Source organism: Falco cherrug, chromosome 8, assembly GCF_023634085.1.
Source record: "Falco cherrug isolate bFalChe1 chromosome 8, bFalChe1.pri, whole genome shotgun sequence".
NCBI classification, from domain to species: domain Eukaryota; kingdom Metazoa; phylum Chordata; class Aves; order Falconiformes; family Falconidae; genus Falco; species Falco cherrug.
In genome coordinates, this window is record NC_073704.1 from 19431379 (window position 1) to 19457086 (window position 25708).

At 44.4% G+C, this 25708-nt stretch overlaps 1 protein-coding gene across 3 annotated transcripts in view; it reads left to right on the forward strand.

Annotated features, from left to right (window-relative positions):
• Positions 1-25708, forward strand: part of CHN1 (chimerin 1) — a 103759-nt gene that overhangs the window by 65927 nt on the left and 12124 nt on the right. For 2 of the 3 annotated variants that reach the window (XM_055718310.1, XM_055718312.1), the window contains 2 exons: positions 6042-6119; positions 19176-19260. In XM_055718310.1, coding sequence (XP_055574285.1) covers positions 6042-6119; positions 19176-19260 — 163 coding nt within the window. The remainder of the gene's footprint in view (positions 1-6041; positions 6120-19175; positions 19261-25708) is intronic. The other variant, XM_055718311.1, reaches the window with a different exon arrangement.

Consider the following 25708-nt stretch of genomic DNA (forward strand, 5'->3'; position numbering starts at 1 on the left):
ACCAAGCCAACACTTTGGCTGAATTTGTTTAATTAAAGTTTTAATTAAAACATTTTAAAAAACCTTCTAAAATTCTAGATATAAAAATGTTCATTACTTGCTGTGGAAATGGCATACACTTTTATCAGAAATAAAAATTTAAAAATTTAAATAGCCATTTCTTTAGATTTTTCCACAAGTATTTCACTGGGGGAGGTGATTTGATTTAATTAGAACTCAGCTCATTTGGAAAGTTTTGTTATAAAACCCAGAACTTTCTCAGCAGTAAGTTTTCATCATTCAACCACGTCTTAAACCCCAACTCCCCTGTAGGAAACTGTGGACTCAAAGCAGAGTTGTGTGTTGTTGCCTGAGGATCCCAGTATACTTTGGGCACTGCTGTCTGTGTGCCCGTTAAGTGTGGCTGTGTTGGAATGGCAGCCAGAGAAGTCTTGCTCTGGTGGCTGAGACTGCATGATAGTCCTTCCCCTCCTCCCCATCCAGCTTCTGAGATGTCAGCTTTCAGGTTGAACTTTTAATAGCATTCCTACCCTCCACTCACACCATGTATCCGTGGGCAGAGGCTATGCCTGGCATTAGCATTTCTGCAAGTGAAGAAAATGAAAACAGCTTTTCACCACTTTTAAATAAAAAGTAAAACTTTGGGCTCCCCTTCCCCCTCTGGAACAATTTTGTGAAAGATACGACTGGGAAAATTATATTTAGCATGGAACAAGCCTCCACCAGGAACAGCGTTGAGGAAATTGGGCTCAGTTTCACAATCTGACTGATTAGCTTTTGAAAATTGTGTACTGAGCCCATAAAATATGCTTATAAAGTGTTCAGGCAAGGAAGGGTTTTCTAAGCATACACATTTGGCTATGTTAGCTATACAGTGAAACAGAACACAACAAAATATACAGCAGCTAACTGCATAACAAACCAAATATCTTGTTTCTTGAGATAGTTACAGTGGGCCATCATCTTTGATTTTTAGAAAAATGCATGCAATATAACTGTTGGTTAATATTATTATTAAAATACGTTCCTTAGAGGGAAGGGATCGTTTTATATATAAAGTCTGAAACAATAATGGCATATTTAGCCATAACAACATGAAAATACCATATGAGAATGAAAAACCTGCAGTGTACTACACATGCATTCCTGAGACCGAAGAAAACACGATACTGTGTTTGAGAGAGGAGCCAGGTGGTCATGAAACTAAACACTCCGTTGTATTGGAAATGCATGTGGGCTTCAGGAGGTCTGATGAAGTCAAACCTGGGCATTTTAGGACTTGTGAGCTTAACGTGACTTCAATTTTTCTGTTTTTTTCTGGAGTAGTTTTAGTTTATTACTCAACAAATGGGAATTCATTTATCTGCTTTTTTAGAAAGATAATTTGTCCAATGTTGACTGGATGAAACGTACGTAATGTGTCTTCCAGAGAGTGACTAAATGGAATTTACTGCAAGCCATGGATGACTTTAAAATCAGTTCTGTGGAGTCTTCATAATAAGACTTACTGATTGTGAGATTAGTACCAGCAAATACGCATACATTATCCAGCTAATGCTGAGAACAGATAGTTCTTAAGAAAACAGCTGTTTCTCCTGCACCCTGAAGGACTACTCCATGATGGAGTAAGGAAAGCGGAGTCCCAGTAGGACCTAGACTGAGCCACTTTCATGGTTGAGGTTTTAGGACAAAGAAGAACATTTGAAATAGCAGGTTACAGTCTTTATATTCCTTTCCCCTCTCCCTTTAGTCCACATACAATGTAGAATCTCTAAACAGATGTCTTGGTTTAAAGGTTGTTGTGTTGCTGGGTTTGGTTTTTTAGTGTTTAAGTCACTAAAATGTACAGGACTGAGAGAATGCTCTGGTTGCATGCTCTGCTCAGATGTTGCTCAGCTGTTACTTCCAGTTGTTCCATTTTCAGTTCACCTCAATCCTGTGAAATTACATCCTTAAACTAAATTTTAAAAAGACAGCCCTGCAGTTTCCTTCCTTCTAGAGTCTGTGCAGCATATTGCTCCCTGTAAGTGCAATGATTGCAAATGTCTGTCACAAACAATTAATAAAAAAATAAAATCAAGATTATACTTGGAAAAATGGAAGGTCTTCTGACCTTCCTCCCCAGATTTCTACCTCTTTTTCATCCAGTATGTAGCAGACAGTATCTAATAATTGTCCCCGTTAAAGTTATAAAAACACAGGCAGACTTCAGACAGAGTAAGTTATAAAGATAACTGTTGGAAAATGAAAGGGCTACGGAGAGGAGACTTTGCTGGCCGGTAGGAGCGCCGGAGCCACTGGTGGAAGGCAGGTATTGAATCAAGAGCCAGCCAAGGGTGTAAAAAGACACACAGGACCAGCAGGCTTTCAGGCTGGGAATAGAGAAAGCATAGAGCACCTGGAGCAGGAGAGCCCATCCTCGGGAGAGAACAGCTTCCTGCAGGATTTGAGTTGAACCCCCAGGTCCGTGACTTTGTTTGCTCTCAGGGATGTTGGCTCACCCCTGCCATGACTAGGGCTACCCAAGGACAGCAGCTCGCTCTCTCTTACTTCATTATCTCACGTGCTGGTAAGCTAACAATCTGGACCTGCCCAATGTCCCACACCGTGGTCAGGAAGGTGTGTACAACAGAAATGTCATTCTTCATATTGATTGTCAAATGAAAAGAAACGGGCTGTGTTAAGAGCACTAGCTTGCAACACCAGATTACCAAATAGGCAGTGGCAGGAGAATGAGCATCTATATTGTAGAATGTCATCTGAATGCAGTTGTATGAGGTTTAATTACAACACTACTTTATGTTGGGGCAATATATTAAGAAATAGATACTTGTTATCTATTTTTCATAATTTTTCGGTTGCTAGCCTTATGGCTTGCTTTCACTCTAGGTTTCTGGTGTGCACAACCATTGTGCATATAGCATGTGTGAAGGGCTGTAAGTGTAGGTGAGCCTGCTGTTTTCCTGTATTTGTAAACAGCAGAAAATGCTTTACACTGAACAATGGGAAGCTGATTTATGTAAAACCAACAAGCGGTCTGAGATTACTGTAACAAAATAACGTTAGAATTAAAATTCATAATCTTATAACTGCTTTACAGATTATAATGCTTTTTCATAATTACAGCGATGAGATAGGACCTTTCCCTGTTGGGTAGTTTTGCTTACCTTTTCATTGGCATTTTTAAGATTTAATTTTCTGGGATCCAGAGATCAGTTTCTACTAATGTGACTCTAAAGTGCCATTGAAAATAAATCAGTTCTTCAGAATTAGGAAAAAGAGAAGCTAACAATTAAGGGATAAGTAAGTCAAAAGCCAAATAGGTGCTCTACCAACGATTGAAAGGAAAAGTCAGAATGCTTTATCTTGCCTCTTAAGTGGAATTATACAAAATTATAAAGGTTGAGTCTGATAGTAAATGTAGTCTTGAAAATCACTGGGTTATTTATTTCCAACAGATTCAATGTTCAAATATTTTATCTTCTAATATGAAGTTTTGGCGATTTATTTTTTCCCTTTAATAAGAAGGATCTTGGTTTCCAAGGAAGCTGTAACAAAACCGTGTTTCCAGATCTCCACAATTTGTTTCCTGAGCCAATTGTCACTCAAAGCTGTTGGGAGAGGGTGACTCCTCTGGGGCAGGTTTAAGTCCACCTTGTTCCATGAGGACTTTTACCTGATGTAGTTCTTGGGAATGAAACCGTGAAGTGGCTTTAGCTAGAAAGAAAGGAGAGAATGAGCTCAAAGGCCTGTCCACTTCCTCCTCCCAAGTCCCTACTTTTTCTCACACTTCACATAGATGAGGTGGTCAGATTTTGCCACTCTTACCCTCACCTCATTTTTCTTCAACTCCTATAGTGGTGCAGTGTTACACTTAGGAGGATGTGCAGAAAAACACAAGGGTCATTTATTCACCTGCAGCAGAAATGAATGGTTAAAAGCAAGACAGGCAGACTGAGGTAGCCGTTGGAAAAGTTATTTCTCAATAGGATGGATCAACCAGCCTCCTGTTTGTATTGAAAGTGGGAACTGAGCCAGCTAAGACCCCTGGATGAGCCACTAAAGCCTGACAGCTTCATCCTCTGTGATCTTTAGCCAGTGTTTCGGTTATTAGCTATTAACTTGCATTTCAGATTAGCGGTTGGTGAGACATATATGTTGATCCTTAATCTCTGCAACCTGACCCTATGCTGAAACTCAGCAGATTTCTAAAACTGGTAAAGAAGATCCTGGTGGCCATGCAAGCAGAGGAGAGGCTCACGGAGAGCATTACCCTCAGCTACATCGGCAGGATTGAGCTAAACTGTAATGCTGGGATCCACTGCAAAACACATACTGATTCCACCCAGAAGGCTGTGTGACAAACTGTGCTTGTCTTTGGTTGTTACTGAGTCATGAGAGATAAAAATACCTTTGCTGCAGAAGGCGAGAGCAGTTGTGGTGTTGCAGCTTGTGGCAAGGGAAGGGGGAGCTGCGCTGTGGCTAGCAGCACAGGCAGGAGGAAGGGTCCTCTTGCACCCTGGGTGTCAGGCTGGGGGTCAGCCCCATGGTGTAAATCACTGCCATAGCTAGTCAGAGCAAAGGTCTGATTTTGCTGTCTCTGACAAAGGCTGTTCACTGATGCCTGGAGAGCACTGCAACAAAAAGGGCAGGAGTTGAGCGGCCGTGGTGGTGTCCCCTCCCGGCTGTCAGTGTGCAGCTGAAGGAGAGCCTCCCAGAGTGGGGCTGCCCCGCTGCACGGCTCCATCCAGGTGGATGTGGTATGGGCTGCCCCGGCAGTTGGGAGCCTGTTGTGGCAGTGGGTTCAAGGCTGTAATGGTTGTGTGACGTAGTGCTTCGCCTGGTTTGGGGGGTGGCTAGTGAGGACCAGATGGCCCTATGTGCACTTCGTCGTCGCTGGCACCCATCCAAACTGGGGCTTTCAGCCCTATTTGAGGCCATGGGTCATTCACCTTCTGTTAACCTTGGTGAGTTCCTAAAGAGAGGCACCGCAGCGATCGGTGTTGAGGTCGGGGTGGTGCAACGAACGGCGGGCGGCATGTGTGTTCGCATCCCTACTGGAAGAGGCTGTTACGTGATGTGAGTTTGACGAGCCCCCTTTTACACGACAGGCATTGAAAAATGTCACCTTCAGGGCAGAGCGATGAGCACCAGCTCAGTCGCGTTAACTGCTCCCAGCCTTGCCGTACCCGCCGATGCCCGACCCGAGCGGCTCCCAGCCGTACCCCCCGGTGCCCGACTCGTGCCAGACGGGGCGGGGGGCCGGGCGCGCCGCTTTCTGCCGCGGGCCCTGAGGCTGCCGCTCGCCGCGCCCACCCGCGGATGCCCCGGCTCGCCCCGCACCCCCGAAGGGCGCCGAGGTGCCATTTCGTGCCGGCGCCTGAGCCGCCCCCGCCCGCAGCCCTCCCGCGGCCGCCTCCCCCGGGCCCAGCCGCGCTGCCCGCCCCGCCGAGGCTGCGCTGGCCGCGGCCGCCCCCGCCCGGCCCCCGCCCGGCCCCCGCCCCGGGGGCGGTGCCGCCTCGCCCCGCGCCGCGCAGCCTCGCCCCCCGAGGCGGGCAGGGGAGGGAAGAGGGCGCCGGTCGCCGCCGCCGGCCGCCGATGGAGGGAGCGGCTGCGGGCTGCCCCCTCCCGCCGCTGGCTGCTGTTCGCGCCCGCCGGCAGGCCCGAGCCCCCGCGCCCCGCACCGAGGGCGGCCCGCCCCGCCGGGCCAGCCGCGCCGAGCGCCAGTGCCCCGCCATGGCCGCGCCGGCCGCCCCGGCCGCTTAGTGCCCGAAATGGTCCTTCTGGGTGTCTGGAAGCGGGTGTGATCTAGGCAGGGCGCGGGTCGGGCCGGGGGGCCGCTGCTCCTCCTCCCCGTCAGCTCCAGCATGCCGTCCAAGGAGTCCTGCGCGGGGCACAGAGCGAGCAGGGCGGCGGTGCGCGGCGCCAAGCGGGAGAGCCGCCAGCAAGATCTGTTGATAGCAGCCTTGGGGATGAAACTGGGTACTCGGAAGTCACCTGTGACGATCTGGCAACCTCTTAAACTCTTTGCTTATTCACAGTTGACATCGCTTGTCAGAAGAGCAACGCTGAAAGAAAATGAACACATTCCAAAATACGAGAAGATTCATAACTTCAAGGTAAGAAATTGTGCTGCTGCCTTTCTCTTGCAGGCACGGGGGCTGGAGGTTTTATTTCAGAATGGTCCAGTAGTGCAAGGAGGGAATATATATGCAGGCTGTGACTTTCTGGGAACTTAAACGCTTGCCTAAATCTCACTGCCAGTTAAAGCAGTTGGACATCTTTAGAACATAGCAGCAGAAGAACAAGGATTTTGCTGGTGGCTGCATGTGTGCATGTGTTTGTTCCAGTAGTATCTGCCGCATCAAGATTCTCTCTTTTATTCAGAGTTGCTTTATAGGAGAGGGATGCTAAAGGTGGGAAAAACTGGCAAAGTTTTCTTTCCATCCAAATGAACGTAGTTCCGTCTTACTTATGATGACATGATGCTGGAAAATCTTTTAGATCTGTGGTTAGAGGATTAAATTGATCTTATCTCAGTTGGTCGCTGATGAATAGCTTTGGAGGTAAGAGGCATGTTCTCCTGCATCTGGATGGAGCAGATGGTCTGCATTTCCTTTCGTTTCTGGCTTTTCTTCTGTGTTAATGAATCGAGTGTGTTGAAAGCAGCATGGCTTATACAGTGGGGCTGTTGGAGCTGCTGGCATTAGCAACTACCTGGTGTTTTAATAAAATTTACTTCTCTATAGCTTCTAATTATTCGTTTCATTATTTAAAATAAACAATGCTGTTTGGTAACAGAGACACATGTCAGTATAGCATAAGCATGTTTTATGCCTGTATGTGTCCTAAGTGTCCAGTAAGGATTTAGTAATTTAACCTTCTGGCAGTCAAATGCAGTGCATAATAGGCAGTCATCATCTGTAGGACTAAGTGAGTTGACGTGATACTGAACTCCTGTAGATGATGGTACAGACTTCACGTATAGTACCCAAAGCCCAGATTTTATCTTTAATACGTGTTCTTTTCCCCCATATAGATTTTGCTTTTATTTATTTTAGGAGAAGGGGAAATTGTTAATATAACACAGTCATGTGGTGACAAGCATCTGTTAATTGCCTCTTATTTTCAGTTTTGATTTCCATCACATTTGTGTGCATGTGTGATGTGATACACGCATGCAGATATGTATATTCACCTGTCGTCCACTGGATCTTATTTAAACCAACTTCTGGCTTTTGAGTTCAGATAATCACTAAAATTGGGAACTTGACTTGAGTTCTTCAATAAAGCACAAATTTGAAAATCATGTACAAAATGTTACATTAAAAAGTGTTTAATATGAGCGCTTGGCATAAAACAGTCCTACCAGCTATCGGCTAAACAGAGCATTTTTTCACAGGCTCTTGAGGTGTCGTAGAGATCTGAAATATCTTGCAACTTTAATTTGTTCCTTAGGGTTCAAAGAGAATTCTTGCATATGCCAATTTTTTCATGTATTACAGTGTATGTAGGATAATACATATTTAACTTTGTGCACATCTGTATTCCTTAGTTGCTTTCTTTTAACCGCGTGAGACACATCTGTTTTGAAAATAATCTGATAATCTAATTTTCATTTGTTTGGGTTAGTTTATTTGGTTTTGTTCCAGAAACCGTTTCTGGAAAGTTTGGAAGCTGTGAATTTAACGGTCTTTTTTCAAAACCAAACTGTGTGTCTGATCCAAGGTCATAGCTACAGCACAAACTTTCCACACAGATTGTTTTCTTTATAACAGTTGTACTGTAGTTCCTGTATACATGCAGTTACCAGAAGAATCTACCTTGAGAAGTAATGCTTTTCTCAAGTCAGTGAAAGGGAGTCACCTTATACAGATTATTTTTGCTACAAAAAAGAAGGGAACAAACCCCTTACCCCTTACAGGGTGTGCAGCAACCAGCCTACCCGCTGAAGGAATGCTGCTGGCGTTGATGAGCTCTAAATGTGGCCACTGTCCCATTTGTAAAAAAATAACCATAAGCCTTTTGTAATTATTGTGTATTGGATCTGAAATGATTGGGCATCGTTAGCTTGTGCACTTCTCTCCTTTATCATTCCTTGCATCTGTCAAATTTTTCTTGTCAGATGTATAAACGTCATCATTTAAAATGACTGCAAAAGTCTCCTAGGTTGCCTGCCAAGCAGCAAATGTGCCACCTGTGTGGGAAGGAAGGAAATGTCAGGCCCAGAGTCTTGAACCTAGGCTTTTGAAACAAAACGAGAAAAAACAGCCCAGAAATGAAATAAATTTATATGGTTCAGCCAACCAACAGTGACTGCTGGCCCCAGAGGCTCCACCAGCAAAAAGGACACACACTGCTTTGTACTTCTGCAGCTAATCTTGTCTTCGTTATGCAGGCATGAGGCAACAGACAGGGGCCCTAACCCTTTGATCAGTCACATCGCTAGTCGTAGAAGTGAAGGGGTTTCAGAAATCCTTTTATACTGGAAATGCTGTAACATCCCAGCAGAGGGAGGAGAAGTGGAGAATCATTAATGCACAGCAACTAGCACCGTTGTCTTGGAGAAGGGAAGAGACAACAGCAGCCGCTCCAGAGGCAGGCTGGGGTTAGCAGATGCCTGAGAGGCTTGGCCACAGGTTGGGAGACATCAATTCTCCATCTGGCCCTGCACCTCCTGGCCCTGCGGGATGGGTGGGTGAGGATGCAGATGGAGTTTGAACCCTCTGACTGTTGCCTCCAGCAAAGCTCAGGTAGAGGAACACAGGGCAGAGGAGCAGTGTAGCGGTGGTCCTCACAGGAGCGCAGGTGCCTAGGGATGGGGTGAACACCAACGCTGCTTTTAACTCTGAAATCGTCAAGAGGTTTCCTGAATAAATGTGTTAACCTGTGTTTTGTTCTGAGGGTTATTTGAAAGAAGAGCGTAAAGACAGTTCTGCTAGGAGTGCTGACACGGCTGGGTTTTGAAAGGTTTTAATCTTACTTAAATCTGCTGGAATGTGAGTTGTCTCCTGCCTGACATGAGAAGGCTGGCTAGCTGGGGTGATGGGGAGCTCTGCAGGCAGAGCTGGCCCATAATGTTCTATGGGTCCATAACGGGGGAGGTCTGGTCTCTTGTGAGCACATCTCAAGTGCAAATACAGAGTGGCTGAATTCTCTTAAATTAATCTTCACAAGCAAAGAAAGGGATGATGATTTATAAATGTCGGATCAGACTGAGTTTTTAATGCATGTTCCTCAGGGTGAAAGCTAGGTATTAAAAATACTTTATTTTTTTAAGTGTATTTGGGCTTTTTCTAATTTAGAAAAAGTTTTCAACTAATATTTCTGTGTTGACTATAAATCTATATAAAAGATTAATTTTTTATTAATTCAAACGTATCAGCTAAAAGAGATCTGCATTGTTTGGCACCATTTTATTTGGCTCTAATTGACTAATGGGATTTGAAGGTGAGCTAGGAGCGAGAGTGTGACTTGATTGGATCTGTCTATTTGCATATTTGATTTCTTTTCCTTTCCCTCCGTATACTCTGCTTTTCTGAAATCCAGCACACTGAATGACGTCTCTTGTAAAATGAATCATCAGTCCAAATCAGGGTATTCACTTCAGCATCCTCAAAATTTTAGTCCTACCTTTCTTCACAGAAATGCTTTTCCTCTCTTTTAGTTTCTTACCCATTTGGGGGAATAAATCTCCCCATGCTCCCGGGTACACACGTATCTGTAGGGACACATGTGCTTGGTGGATATCAAGTTCATTCTTCCACCCAGTGTAGATGAACAATAGCATCTTCTATTTGGAAGCTGTGAGAGATCTGTGGGGTGCTCTGAAGTGCTGACAAGGAGTGTAGCTGAAGCTATTGGTTTTATTTTTTTACAAAAAGAAGCTTTATCATAGGGGAAAGTTCTGTAACATTTCATAGAAGCAGACAGAGTAGATTTATACATAATCGTTCCCATAAATGTATTCTCCAGGTGGACTCTACCAATAAGAATGCTTTTTTTCTGGCCCTTATAAATATCCCATTTGCTTATCTGGTCCCCAAAATGCAGTAACTGTGACAGGTTATAACTTAAAATATGATGTCCTACCTTGCTGATACCTGATCCATTCAATAATTTTAAGGGGAGGAAGCATCTCCTGGGCAGGCAGGTGAAGGAGGAGCTTCAGGCAACAGCAGGAACCTCACATTTGAGGGGGAGAGTGGCCTGTGTCAAGGTGCCTGTGAATTGAAACGTTCCGGGTTATGGAGAGAAAGACGGGGCAGGGGGAGCTTTGGGTTGGGACGTGTGAGGTGGGCTTTAGGCCAAAGGACTTGCACAGCAGGGGAATCCAAGTTGGGTTTAAGGTTACCCCATCGTCTCTCTCTGGTGAGGCAGTTTTTATTAGGGTACTGAATATACAGGATGCCCCTGGCTCAGTCTTCTGGACTTTCCCTTTCTGCATCTCTTCATCTCTCTGTCTCACCCCTTACATTCCATAGATTGCTCTTAAAAAAAAAAAAAAAAAAAAAAAAAAAAAGATACACCTAATGAGGTACCTTCTGCCCTGAGTCCATCCCCAGCTGACATGGAACATCATCTGCACCTCCTCCCCACCTGGTGCTGTGCTTTGGGCACTCACTCCTTTGCCTGCTGTTGTGTGGGGATGGAAAAGCCATTAGAACTATGCTTGAAAAATGTTAGTGGCAAGGAGGGCAGTCATGGAAGAGGAGTGTTAGCTGGGAGTTATGGGATGTTATCTTAAAAGGAGGAGGAAAGGGAAAATCTGAGATTAACAGCAAGAAATCTCCTGGGTAGTGAAACGTGTTAGTCAGTGCAATAACCTCCTCATCACTTGGCAAATTTAAAATAAGCCTGGAAAAACACCTCAAAGGTCTTCGCTCCCCTCCAGCTTTTGTGACTCATGGGCCCTGGGGGGAATGTTTAGTTCCCTTGGCTGGTTATAGGTATTCCTTCAGACACCTCTGGCTCCTGATGCCTTGAGCCAGCAGAATGCTCTGCAGGTGTTTTGTAACTGCAATAGTCCGAGGCGTAAAACCACTCTTCTGCCTAGATTAGTGCTGTGGTGCTTCACTGAAGCAAGAAGGTGTCCGTGCCTATCAGAGCTGGACTGAAATCTGTGTTTCTGTGCATCATTTTCCCAAGGATATTGTCTCATTTCTCACTTGCTCTTCACAAAATAGATATGTCTCCAGAAGACTATTTTTGTTTTCACCATCTTGCTGTGTAGTATTTGCTATTGTCGTGCTGTTTCTTAGTCACTATCTTACTAATGCCTGAGACGGCATAGTCAATTAATTGTAATAAGTAACAGTTGCAAGGCTGCTTGGTGAATCTGTGAACATTCAGAACGTAATTCCCTTTCAAGCCAACATTTCTGCCAGAGAGGAGAGATGTTTTTCCATGGTTAAGCAGAGTCAGCAGAGATGCTGATGAGTCTTGTTTGTTGAGATTCCTCATCTCCCTCCTCGACTGAAGCAGCGTCCTGGCTTTCCCTTTGAGGGTGACCCATTTGAAAGGCTGGGTGGGGAGTTCCGGAGCAGGGACAGAAGTAACTGGGGGTAGAATATAGCTTTCAATGTGTGCAAAAAGTGAGGTCTCAAGTGAGGACCAGTCTCTACTGGAAAGGCTTTGCTGTTAGAGACAGACTCAAGCATCACTTTAATGGAGAGACTGCTGATTTTAACAAGGGTTACTCTGCCGGCAAAATCTGTACTGCTGCTTTGAAACAAGTAAGCTAACCTGGCCCTGGCCCAGATTTCACTGGTGTAATTGCATCTGTGCTAGGTGCTTTGCTAGTGTAAAAAGTCATAGCAAATCACTTCCATGCCAAATCTTACTATTCTAACAAGCTGCTCAGCAAAGCCATGCCTAAACACTGAGAAACGGGGAGATGGAAAGTGCAGAAGAAATGCTGCAGAAGAAGAAAAGACCAGAAACCATAACAAACTCTTACTATATTAAGCAGAGCCATTTTACTGTGACTTCTAACATGAACTCATTTCTATTTCTGATCTTCTGAAAACTGGGGCAGAAGCCGATTTAGGGTAAACTGGTCTAGCTCCACTGAGAAGAGGATGCTGATTTTTTTGTATTTTTCTTTTTTGTTAGGTATGGACCTGGCACTGAACATATTTTCAAAACATCTTTAAGTGAGTCACTGCACTCAAATGAATATTCAGAAAGAGCTGGGTACCTCTAGCACAGTCCCTGGAGAGAGTCTCTGCACGTTTTCACAGATAAGAAAACCTCAGGAAATTTGATGTTGCTTCTGGAATCCTAGTACTTGAGGGAAAAAACTGTTCAAAGGCAGGGAGAATAGCTGGAGAACAAAACTGGAGGAAAAACTTAGACAAAACTTCTGAGAAGACCTCATCAGCTCGATGTTGTTGCTTCTGAAACTCATAATGTATTATAAGAAACAGTTATAGCCAGAAACGCTCTTAGGTGTTGATGGATTTTAGTCTCCTAAGGTATTTATTTAATGTAGCTTTTACTTTTTTGGGAAAGCCAGGGCTCTGCCAAAGCAGATTCCAAATAGCACAATATTATTTAACCCTTTCTGGTTTCTTAGTGCTAGTCCCTGCATTCAAGTTTTGCCTCTGTTGAAAACAAAACCAACCAAACAAGCAACTTTTTTTTTTTTTTTTTTTTTTTTTCCTAAATCCTTCATTTATTTAAGCTGTAATTCCTTCCCACCACACTAGTAGTTTTATTAATCCACAGATGTGGATCCTGTGAGTTGTCCATGGGCACAGCCCCAGGAGCAGACCAGTTCATGTCTGTGGTGAAGTGCTCTGCTGGGGAGGACTGGGAGCTTGCCTCAAGAAGCACATAGTGCATGCTCTCTCATCATCAACAACTCTTCCTCCAAATTAGCCTTAGCATCACTGCAAAAACATTTCTTTAGTAATCTCTTAGGGTTTTGTATTCTATTTACATCATTACATATAGTGTATATGGTATGCATATATATACAGTTTTAATTCTAAGGATTTTATTCAAGTTTCACCTCTAGTTCCACAATTTTTTGCATAGACACAGGTATCTAACTTGGGCTTGGAATAAAATGAGCTATGTTCCAGTTTCCAGATACCAATTTAAAGAGAATCTACTATTCCATCCTGAAAGAAGGGTGGCCATTTTCATTGAATTTTCAAGCAGAAAAAGACACCAACATGCTATTTTCCAGTCTTTCGCTTTGGCTCTTATAGAGCATGACCTAACCACAGTTTCCAGTTGTTCCCATCTCTGCTGACATGATCAGTGCAAACCAGAGAATAAACAAGACATGTCAGTGCTTCAGGCTCCAAGTGGGTGAGGACCTGGAGGGAGGTTTGCCCACTCAACGTGCGTGTTGGTGTACCCGCTGGCGATAACGATGCTGTTCATACTCCACACTCTGAATGCTGCAGTGTTCAGCCAGCATCTCTCCTCTCCAGCACTGCTGGGCAGAGTGGCTGCACGATCCCGGGCTGGGTCCCCACAGTTAATACCCCTCTGCTCCAGGCAAAATCAGCTCTGGTTTTGGAGAAGGTATGTTCCAATGGTCTCAGTTACTTTCATTTCTGTTACATCTTTGGATGAAAGCAATTATCGTGCAGATATAGATCTGCTGTGTGGGTTGTCATGGCAGTCTTTTCACTTCTCAGATTACTCAGCAGCAGCAATATTTGCCTCACAGGAGGAGTATCATGTGCTGGCATACTGGGAGCGCTGGAGACCCTTGTTTTAGAGGCGCTGTCTAATCTTCATAATATATGCAAGGATTAAATTGAAGCATTGCCCGAACAAATAGTTGAGTCGATTGACCTTCTCGCTGATATCTCTCTTGTACCTTGCACAGCTAGGCAATCTGTGCCCGGGCCAGGAATGGATGAAAAGGGCATGCCTGTTGGGTGCAAACACGGGTACGTTCAGTGACTGATAAGAATCAGCTGCGACAGGGAAGACAGACATTAATAATACAGGCTGAGTTCATTGTTTTAATTGGGACTTATGATGCCTCCCATATCCAATTGAAAGCTTGGTGGAGTCCCAATAGGCAGAATTCAGTTGATGAAATTGCACATCAGCTAGGACCACTGAGCTGACAGCCTTCATCAGCAGTGTCCCATCGTCCTTGGAAATTGGTCTGAAAGACAGTGTAGCCAGCAGAACTGTACCTTCAGAGCATCGTGTGGGACAAATGCTTGGGTGTTTGCCATTTATTCAGTCCTTGGTCAGCTTGGTCTCCTCTCCGAGTGCCAACACAGCTTTTACTCAGAGTGTAGGACTCTGGGAGCCCGAGAGGGTAGGTCAACAATGTTGTTTTTCATCCTTTTTCAAGTTGATGCATTTCATCCCAACACAGAGAGTAATGCCTGGATTTTCCAAAACCTGTTATTCTCACCGGCAGTTCAGTGGGGAGGGCTGTGGAAGAGGTACTCTGTGTGCAGCAGGGTCCTGATGGAGCGGGCATTCAGAAGGAGCACGGCAGCAGCCTCTCAACAAAGGAAGGGTATTTTATATACTGTCACAAAGACTTCAGTTTTCTGTGTTTGGTGTTGATTTTGCATAACCATAGTTTGTCAGATCCAGCCCTGCTTTCTTCCCAGCAGCAGCTTTGCTAAAGCTCTTCTGATCATCGTGTTCTCTCATACTGCGTTTGCACAGCACTTTGCTGGTATTTCCTCATTCCCTTCCTCCCTGCCTTGACAAGGGATATGTTGTAAGCTCCCAGTTAAGAATACTAATTATCTGCTGTCTCATTCTTGGTTTTCAGATAGCAATCAAGGCTAGCTGAACAACTACCTAGGAAAAAATACCAAAAGTGTAAAAAATAAGTGTGGTTTGAAGGTACATGGGTAACTAACTTCAACAGTGACCTTTATAGAGCCTGAGAAATAATGGTGAGAGATCTGCTTGAAGAATTTCACAGCTTGTGGTATAATCTGTTGTCAGAGCCTCTGGGTTGTTTTTTATTTGCTTCTCCTAAAACTTTGTCTCTTTTTCTAAGAAATAATTTAATTAAATGCAAACCAAAAATAAATTAAATTCTATAACACTTATTAACCTCAGGAGTTAAGCTATTTTGCCCTGTGGATAAGAAAATGCCTTCAAGCCTAAGCAAAAAAACTGTCCTCCTATGTAAGGTCACAGTAATTAAATGTTTATTGTACCTTGCTGATGTTGCAGGAGAGTTCGAAATAGAAATGTCTAGTTGTAAGCTCAACATCAGGCTCTCCTCTTACCTCAGACTTGCAGGACAGCTTAGTAATTTTTAGGATTTTACCTTAGGATAAAATCCTAAGATTTTATCTAGGTTTTGAAGCAGATATTTTCCTTTAAGATCACCTAGATTTTTCTTTTAAATTTATTATTCCCCCTGGAATTTTACAAACTGAGATTAAAGCCAGTTTATCTTGCTCTCCCACTCACCCATTTTCCACATTCTTACAAAATCACTCGCAGTTGAAGCCTTATGGAAAGAGAGAGAAAAAGATGTTTTGGGCGGGAGTGAGAATGGAAGGATTGGGAGATATAAAGCCACAGTTGGCAATCCTGCTCTTTCACATTTTATAAGACAGTAAAATCTGCATATGGCAGATGCTCTTTTTATAAGGGGAAAGAATCCCCTTGTAATTTAAGTCAGGATCTCTGGGACTCTGCTGGGTGTGTTTTTAGAAATTTTTCTGGAAAGCTTGCTGCAGTTCTGAAAACAAGCAGGTCGCTTGGCAGATTTTTAGAATGGGGAATTAAATAGAAAAATCAGAATGCTGTATTAAACAATGTCATGTAATAAATGCAGTATTTGCAGGTGTTGGCTCTTGAACTAGCAAAGGGATGCAAACGTGTTTCTTTTTAGCATGCTGCCAGGCCCCACTCTGCAGGATGAAACAGGATTAGAGGCTGTTCCGACCTCAGAAGACCAATTTTCTGCTATTTTCTGGCATCACTTACTGTGTCTGATTTAATTTCCAGAGATGGTGTGTATTCAGACCAGCACAGGGTTAGACGTCCAGTTCCGCTCCGTGGTAGTGGGAAGATTAACGCTCCAGCACCACTGAGCTCTGGGAGAAGACAGCACCGCTTGGAAACCCCACAGGAGGCTTCAGAGCTGATCCTGCAGGGTTGGGTACACCGGGGACGGAAAGACGTTACGGCCTTTGAGCCTCCTAGTTCTGTGGCAATATTAACCTCCCGATGGCATGTCCAATAATGGGCGGAGCAAGGTAGAGCATTATGGAACATAGAAAAACCTCTCCTCACCTTGTAGTTTGTTTTGAGTTTGCAATCAGAATAACGGGTAAGAAAGAGTAATTTGGATGCAGCAGTGTAAAGCTGAGCAAGCTCTGGATAAATCTTCTAACGGAGCACTTAATTTCTTAGTTGATGATACGGAAAGGCATTTCAGTATTTGGATGAAGCCTGGATGCATGGGATGAGAGAATGATGCTAATGATGCTGAGACAATGATCCTGAAGGGCAAAGTCAGTCTTGGCCTTGTGAAGGGTGACCAATACATGCAGTGTTGGTAGGGAAGAGGAAAATCTATTCTGTCCTTGTCATTTTTAAGTTGATGATGAGTCATGTAAACTTCTCTGATAAGCGAGCTGAGAGCCAGGATAACGTCAGGAGAACTGGCTGTAGTGGAAAGGTTGGGGGTTTTCTTGTGTCTAGATGAATAATAGTTATTGGAAACATAAGAGAAACTGGGGTCGTTAAAAAAAAATCATCATAATAAAATAAAAATAAAAATGAAGGGAGGCAAAAGGTTGGAATGGCAGATAGGGGATGTGGCAGACCCTGCAGAATAGTTCCTAGGGAGAGTCAGGAGGAGGTGGAAACATGCGGAGCAAGATACTAAGCAGGAGGGATGTTCACCGCTGAAACAACAGCCAGTTAGGGATTGAGCAGCTGAGGTTTGGTGAGTATCAGCGCTGGAGGTGCCTCTGGAGAGGGCAGGATAGGACCCCAGCACCCAGGGAAAGAATTAGACATGCTTCAGCAAATGGCATGTTCAGCGAATTTGATGCATTGAAATCAGCAAGCAGAGAGGCACAGGATAGTATTGTTCTTTTTATTTAGCAAGAAATATGAATGTGTCAGAATTTGTTCTTGTTCTGCCTAAAGAAAGAAGTTAAAATGCCAGCATTTCAAGGAACAAGACAAAATTCCCCCCTCCTGTACAATCAGAAATACTAAGAAACAAACAAACCAACCCACCAAAAAAAAAAACCTGACCCAAAAAAACCCCAACCCTCTTAAAAAACTGAAAAGAATTCTGAAAAAAAAAAAAAAAGATTATTTATTGCTCAAACTTTTGACCTGTCACTTTTGTTTCAATTTTCCTCAACAGGAATTTTGGGAAATATTTTAAATAAGTGTTGTTTGAGGGGAACGTTCCTTTGACCAAAGGCAAAAGATGGTGACTGAAAGGAAGCTTTTATTTTCCACCTGAAAAAGTTCTGTTAGTCCTGCAGGCATTAAAGCACTTGCTTGAGGATATTAGAATGTGCTTATTCTGGGAAGGGAACACTGCCAAAGACCTGGGAAAAAAACACCAGGCTGTGGAAGAAAGCCAGGAGGATGTGGGTAGTGCAGGTGGGTAACAGAGAAGAAGGTGTGAAAAATCTCTTTGTGGTGAGAGGAAAAAAGAAAATGGAGATCACAGCTGCTGACAGTCGTGTCAGTTTGCTTTGTAGAGAAGTCAGCTGGAGCTGGGGGGGGAGAAGGGGGCTCGGGAAGCACATCGCACCTTCCAAAGGATGGCAGCTGGTGGGGCGGGTGGGCGGCAGCCTGTGCCGGCACCGGGGAGTGTGGCACTGTGCGCCATTACGCTTCCCTCAGAGGTGCTCAGCAGTGCAGGGCTGGAGGTGATGATAAGCCGAGTTTAGCACGGACACACACATGAATTCCTTGGTGACTTCAGGAGTAACTTTCCCAACCAACACAGCGATCCACCTTACTGCTGCCTCGTGGGCAGCAGGTGCCTGGGAGGCCCCAGACCTCCCCGTAGCCAAATGTGGTCTGAACTGCTCAGCGCTGCTCTGGGTTGTCACTTGTCACTGGAATCCAGCTGCCGCTGACACTGGTGGGGCAGGGAGTGCTCGCCGCCTCGGCCAGGCCGCATGGCGTGCTGCTGGTGTTGAGCTGAGCCCTGCGTGGGCGCCGGGCAGCGCGGGCCTGCGGGTGCTGCCCGCTCCGATCACCACCCAGCCGTGCTGGGGGACCAAGACACTTCAGCCTAAAGCACTGCTACTGCATTTCACTGCAAATTTCATTTCTTCATGATCTTCTGTTCCTGGGTTTTTTGTCAGCCTGTCTGTTCTGAGGAGAGGCTGGAAGCCTGCTATGCTGGTTGAGGAGGCAGTGGTTTTCTCTGTAAAGAATCCTGTGGTTTCCTACAGCAGGAACTTTACCAGAATAAAATCAGAAGCAGCCAATGGTGGCTGCAGGATTTGTAACAAGCGTGTGAGACGGGATTGAAAGCAGCATTGGGTTATTTTCTTCTTTAGCTTTGAATTTTTTCCTGGTTCAGTGGATTCTTTTTTCCATTTACTAGAATCGTTTGGATTTTCAATATGAAGCATTAGTTTGAAGAGAATTAATTTCCTTTTAGAGTTATTCTAAACTGGAAAGTCCCTAAGCGAGCGTGGAGTATTTCTGTGAAGCACTGGTATTTTTGCCTGGCAGGACTCCTTCTGCCAAAGGCGAAATCTTGCAGCCCCCCACGCGTTTCACACAGCACCTTATGGAGGGAAGGGCAAAGGAGAAGCTGTTTTAAATTGAGAGGTGAGCTCTTGCACGGCCGCTGCAAAAACTTCACCTCGTAGCTAAAATCCTGCCCAGATGGAGGGATGCCGAGAGGCAGGAGAAGGGCTGCAACCTGCCATTGCTCCTCTGCCCCACAGGGTCTGGGGGCAGACCCCCACAGACCCGGTTCTGCTGCTCTGGTTGGCTTGGAACTGAGAGCTCCTGTTATCCCATAGGTCTGCAAAAATCTTGGCAGTTAAATATTTCTTAGGTTTCCTTCTTCCCTTCCTGTGGTGACAAAGGGACGCTTCCAGTGGCTGCATGTGGTGCCTTCGAAGAAGAAGAATGCTGCCTTGTTTAGACACATTGCTATTGCTGTCTGTGAAACAGTTGGGTCGCTTTCTGTAACTTGCCTTTCTGCTACTGTCTTCCAGGTGCACACGTTCAGGGGCCCGCACTGGTGTGAATACTGCGCCAACTTTATGTGGGGCCTCATTGCTCAGGGAGTAAAATGTGCAGGTAACAGTCGTTCAGTATTCTTTTCCTAAGACAGTCCTAATGTTGCAACTGTTTAATGTGCTGCCTGCTCCACCGTAACGCCGTGTGGCGAGGGTCCCATCTGGCCCCTGTTAAAATCAAAGAAGGAAACATACCCGCTCTGCTGCTCGTGGTTTCAGGTACTTGTTTCAGTAATGTCACTGCAGTGACGCAGAGTACCTCTTGAGCCTTCACGGGGGGGAAACGATAACCATCATTGAGGGGTTTATTTTTTTCCCCCTTTTTGGAATGGAGGAGGAAATAGGTAGGTGCGTTGTTAGCTTTATTTCTTTTATACCACTTGTATGGTTGGTAGGTGCGAGAAACTCACAGAGGTTTTTGATATGCAGGGTGGGCATCAGCAAATTTCACATTGTTGTGGTGGAACAGGCATTCAGGTTAATTTTATGTATAAGCCCGCAGACTCCCAGCGTGCTGTAGACCGAAGTCGTCTCCCCAACTTGCAAACCAATAAGGAAGAAAAGGAATGATGAATAAGGGATGCGTACTGAAATGTTACATAAGCAATCAGGTGCTGGTAGAAATGTATTACGCATGGGTGTCACTGCAGGCATTTCTGGGATAAAGCCTCTGAAGTAAAACAGTTTGACGGTTTTATTGATATGGTTCTTCTGAAAAGAAAGGGCAGTCAGCTTTTTCCAAGGAAAAAAAGAAAAGGATCAAAGTGATCAAAATAGTTTACTGTATTTAAAAGTATTTTATGACATTCTAGCAAGCAACCACGTTTATAAAAATGATGAAAAGAAATGTTGATGTATGAAGACCTGCGTATGTTGCCCTGGAAACTGTATTTTCAAGCTAATTTAAGAAAATCTGCTCTGTCTGAAGCTTTCCGAAGTCTTGTCTCAAGCAAATAAGAGGGCTTTCTATCACAGACCTGTAAAATAATGTAAAACTTAATTTATAGCCAAATAGGATTGAAATATTTTAAAATGCTTCCCCATAATTATTTGAATGCAATATTCTGTTGTTATCAATAGCCTCTGCACTGTCCAGGATGTGCTGGAGAGTACAGCTCTGTTTTAAGAAATGTTTATGTTAAAATGGTGTTTCCTTTCGCAGTATTTTGCCCCTACCAAGTATTTGGGGTTGCAGCCGTGTCCTTCACTTATGAATGAAGATTTTTAGTACTTTTTACTGCTGTTGATTTTCCACAGTGTGTACAGTGCTAGAAGAGAAAGAGGAAGCCTTATTTTCTTCTTGAATCGTTTTCTGATTTAAGTAGTCATTTTTTGATGACACATGAGCCAGTGAGTGTGCCATCTTCCTTCCTCACCTAAGGTAGATTCCTCAGTTTTGGCATCTAGGAGAAATATAAATTACTTTTCAGATTTATGTTAAGTAACTTTAATCCAGAAAATCAATAAAAACAAACAGTGAGTTTGTGAAGCAAGTGGAGGCTTGCAATGCTGCGTGGCACTGTGGAATGAACAAATAATATTGCTTTTGTAATTAAACCTGAAGTGCTTATGACTTTGTACTGCGCCCCGCCCCCTCCTTTTTTTTTAACTGAAGTGGAGCTGATTTTCTGGTTTTGTGCAGATTTTTGTAAATTATGAATTTCTAAAGGCTTCCAAAGTCTGGTTTTCTTTCCTCCTTATGAGGATGGTAGTAAGTACTGTATGTCTCCTTTTTGCTCCTTGCAGTGTAGAGGAACATATGTGTATTAGATGACTTCATAGGTTTAGAAACTATAATTAGGGCTTTCTGTCTTGTGTAAGGTTTCATATCGCTGTTGGTAGCTTCTAGTAATTTCTGTGATCTTACTTCTATATTAAAATATAAAATACATGCACTTGCTTGCTGAAGTGTCAGCAAGGTGTTGGGGCAGGGGGATGCTGAGGTTTTTCAGGCTCGGGGTCATTGGGCACAGCCAAGCAAGCTGCTGATGTGCAGCAGCATCAGCCAGGGTGTGAGGAGGAGCAGGTGAGGAGCTGTGTGGTGGCGAGGCTGCCGAGCGGCGCTTCTGCAGCCTGGTGGATCTGGTTGCTGCAGTGTGTCCTGCGTGGCTTGCTTGGGGTTGAGGAGCAGGAGAGTTCGGCTTTCCCAAGGGGGCACACGTTGCAGCCAACCCACTGCACTTGCCCTGCCCTCACCGCAAGGCTAGCTTTTAGCCATCTCAGCCGTAGCTGACAGAGAACTAGGGCCTTCCCAGGTGACTTTGTTCGCATAAATTTCATATACATCAGCAGGTGGGTAGAGGAGAGGGACTCCAGGCAGAGCCGTGTGGACATGGAGACGGCAGGACAGGCTCAGGCGGTCCCCAGTCTGCCTTGCCTACGCCTCACTTTCAGCAGTGGCTGTCTGCTTCTATCACCTGTGGCTGTGCAAGCCCTCAGAGCCAGAGGCTGCACAAATCTGGGCAAGTCAGAGGCGTGCAGACACATAGCGAGGACCTGTGTAAGCAGTGTTAATGTACCAGTGCGGAAGAGCTCAGATTTGAGTGCTGTGAATTTGGCTGAGTTTATGCGGGTCTCAGAGTGGGGGTGTCTTTCCAGGAGGGGAAAAAAAAAAAAAAAGTAATCATTTTGCTTCTGAACTGAGCCATTTTAATATGGAAACAATGAGGCACAGTAAACAAGGAGCCACATGAGGCCATTGCTTTTCAGAGTGGGTTTGTACTTCAAAAAAATTACAGCTTTTAGCAGGAGGCAGCCCACTTGCATTCAAATGGGGTTTGATGCCACTCCAGGGAAGCGCACAAAATCTGTTTGGTGGTCTGTATAATCATTTTATTGAAAATACCTATAAGCGAAACGGCACTGATCATATGCAATTTTATACTTTTTAAAGCATTTGCTTTTTATAGCAAACAGTTGCACATCTCAAGAGGAGTCTGGACTCGTATTTGCTGTACCAAAGTGATAAGTTTAACAGATACAAATGGATTACTGCATGGGCTATTCTCAACCATTTAAAATCCTCTTCTTTGCAGAAGCACAAAAACATCCAAGAAGATAAGTGTGGGACAGTCCAAGACTGGACAACAAAGATAAATGTCACCCATTTCAGAAAGGAGGAGGAGCCGGAGGAAAAAGTGGATGTTTCTAATGGAAATGGAAACATCTAATGGAAAAAGCCATGTTTCTAATGGCTGATAGATTAGTTTGTTACAGAAACTAAGGCAATCCTTTGAAAAATAATAAACCAGAACTAACCATTCATAACAGCACACATGCCATAGCAACCGGCAAGGATGCCTTAGCAACTTGAACTGCCTTGACTCATGCTTTGTTGCAGTCCAGCATGACTGAATGTGTCCCTCTCTGCCAAAATACAGCCTTGAGTGTGTTCAGTATCTTATCAGGTACAGTCCTGTATGATTAACTCCTAGAAGATGATTCTCCCTAGCTTACCCTTGTTCGGGTTTTGGGGCAGGCAAAGAAGGAGGAGTATGTGGCCTTTCGTAAAGATAAGGGGTAAATGTAGGCACCATGTTTGCCACCTGAAGGGTGGTTATTGGTTGAAGTAAGATGCTAGCTGTCATCTTGACTACAAAGGTTTTTGCATTAATGCAAGCTGCCACACATGACAAGACTTTGTCTTTCAGCATTGAGACTTAGGGTGATGTCCAAGATTTAGATCATGTAGGAAATGAATTGGTGGACTTACTTTGTAGTCTGACTTCCGCTGGAGGTATATCCAGCAAAACAGGAATAATTTCTTTTTCCTTAAATGTTATTCTCTCAAATTTGATCTTTATTTCATCAATTTCTTTAAAGACAGATTTGCTCCCTTAGAATCAGTCCTTATAATAGGCATCTGCCCTACTGCCTCAGAGGGTCATGCTTCCAGTTTTTGCATCCTAGCCACAGACCCTTAAAATTTTTGTGAGATGAAGATTATCTGTATGCAAGGAATCTGCCTTTTCTGACAGAGTGCTCCATCTCCAACATGCTTTCCTGCAGGCTTTTGCCATAAGTAGAAATGACTGAAGAAGTGTTTGAAATTATAATGCCACCAGCTTGTGTAAACACTGAAACTGAGCAGAAGCTAATGAAGACATAAGAGTTTACCCCGGCTCAAAATCCAATGCATGAACTTAAAAAAAAAATGTATTCCTAATTACATTCCTCCTGTATAAGGCTCCTCCATGCTCACAGGGCTCATCCCATTGCCCAGAATGTTTTCAGGAGAGAAACTATAACAATATCCAAAGAAAATTTGCAGATATGAACCAGGGAGTTAATTTTATGAATTATGCAAACACGTAATACTCAGTAGCATTAACAGAGAACAGTGTGTGTTCTCAGAGACTAAAGGATGGCATTAATGGTGCTGTTAGTGTACTACCCAAGTAGACTTGTAGACAAGCAGACTATTAAAGCTGCTGTGTATGTCCTGTCCCCTTTCCCAGCCCATCAGAACTGTTCAAGTTACTGTATAATCTCATCCTTCCTCTGTACCCTTTCGCTTATAGTCCTTAAGTGATTTAATCAGAAGATTTTTTTTTTTTTTTGGAACAGTCTGGTTTAAGAGCATCAGTTAGCTTGTCTTAAAGGAAAGGTAATTTTTTGGACTGTATTTCACTGGATGCTTTTGATAGCATTTTGGGCTGCTCCTTTTAACACCAGGCAGCACCGCTGTCTGAGGCTGTACATGAAGCAACATCTCTGCTGCCTTGATTTGCTCTGAACTATCTCAGCCTCCCACCCATGTAGCGGTTATTTTTGCTTTCCTTGGAGTAGATAACTTTGCTCTAAAGAACTGGTAGAAATAAAGTTGCAGCTGAACTATCAGTGTGGAGGCAACCAGCTGCCACTGGCTGAGGCCAAGCTGTATTGCTGCCAGCCCTAACCACAGTAAGCCCCAGGAGTACGTTTTCAGAAAAGTTGAAGTACAGTCTCAAAGCAGGATTGTTTTGTGAATTACCACTGAAGTGTTTAATTTCCCCATTTCATCTGTTTCTTTCTCCAGCAATTGAAAAAACATACAACTGCCCCATTTCGTTTGCTTTTTTGTTTTGCCTTGCTATTGAATCCCTGGCGTTGGACAGCCCTGAGTTGCTCCACTGGTGTGTCAAGGATGAAGGAGAACACAAAGGGGACTGCCCATCCTTAGGCATTAGTTCTGCAGGTACAGGGCTCATGCTTTTAGTGCCTGGAAGAATGGCTGATGGTCTAGTGATGTGGCTCAGCAAAGGGGAAGGCAAGATGTGCTCATTGTATTGTCTGCTCTTGAGGTATCTGGCATGCCTCGGTCGTGATAAGCTCCCATTCTACTCACACTTGTACCTTAAAAATGCATCCAAGTTTCTTCTGAGATGTGCACCCAGGATCTGCTAGTTTCCCCGACTATGCAGGACACGGACAGGCAGCCCAAAAAGGGAACTAGAGCAAAGCAAAGCCACAGAGGTCAGGGCCGTGAGAAGAGGACTGGTTGGAGGACAGTCCCTGCCCACCCCGGGCAGGTGGTGATGCTGCTGGAGGAGAAATGCGTGCTGCCTGACGGGCTGTTCCACCAGCTCAGGATCTGATGGTGTTCCTGCAAGGAATGAGCTCCAAAATTTTGAAATGCTAATCAGGCAACAGAGCCTTGCTTCAGAGCTGTTCCCATGGGGAAGCTATTCTGGAGCTATATGTTCTTGAAACTGTGAGTCCTAAAAGCAGCTTTATCTCCAAGCCCACACAGACCTGGAAGCCTTGAGCAAGCCAGCGGCCCGTCAGGGGAGCTGTTGAGAAGGTAGGCAGGTGTCGTGGCCAGAAGCCAGGGAAGTTTTTGAACAAACTGACTTTGATCTTTCAAGACTTCCATAAAATCAAACCGTCATCATCAAACGTGTCAAGCTTTTGGAGGCCGGGATATATATCTCTATATATATATCCTTTTGATTTGGGATAAGGGGAGATTGGCTTGCTCGATGGGCTTTTTTCTAATTTCATAAGCCCTGATTTTTCTGTAGTATTAGGCAATTTTGTTGCCGAGTAACTAGCTGCCCTCTAAAAATTCTTTCCTAAAGAATAATGTACCCTATAGTGCATGATGTGGTAGTATGGATGAAAGCAGGCTTGGGGGAGCATACATGTGTGTTTGGAAGCAATTTTTTGCCGCAGCGCTGCTTAATAAAGTGGCTTATGGCTCTGGCGGAACCAAGGTTGCTTCCAGATGTGCATTGCACGTTAACAAATGGCATGCACGTAAGGCAGTGTAGCAGCATCAGCATGGCCACCCGGGCTGGAACAGCTCTGCCGAGGAGGGGGAGGGCAGACGTTCACAGCACCCCCCCGCCCTGTGCTTGGAAGCAAAAAGTGCAGCACGCAGGGCCAGCGGGGTTGCTGCGTTCACACGCTTGTTCACACACTGCATCTGAGGGAACAGAAAACATTGCTTCCTCTGCTACAGAAAAAAGCATTAAATTATTAAAGGAAAGCTACTAGCTCGTGATTGATGTATGAGAGCAAATTCCTTT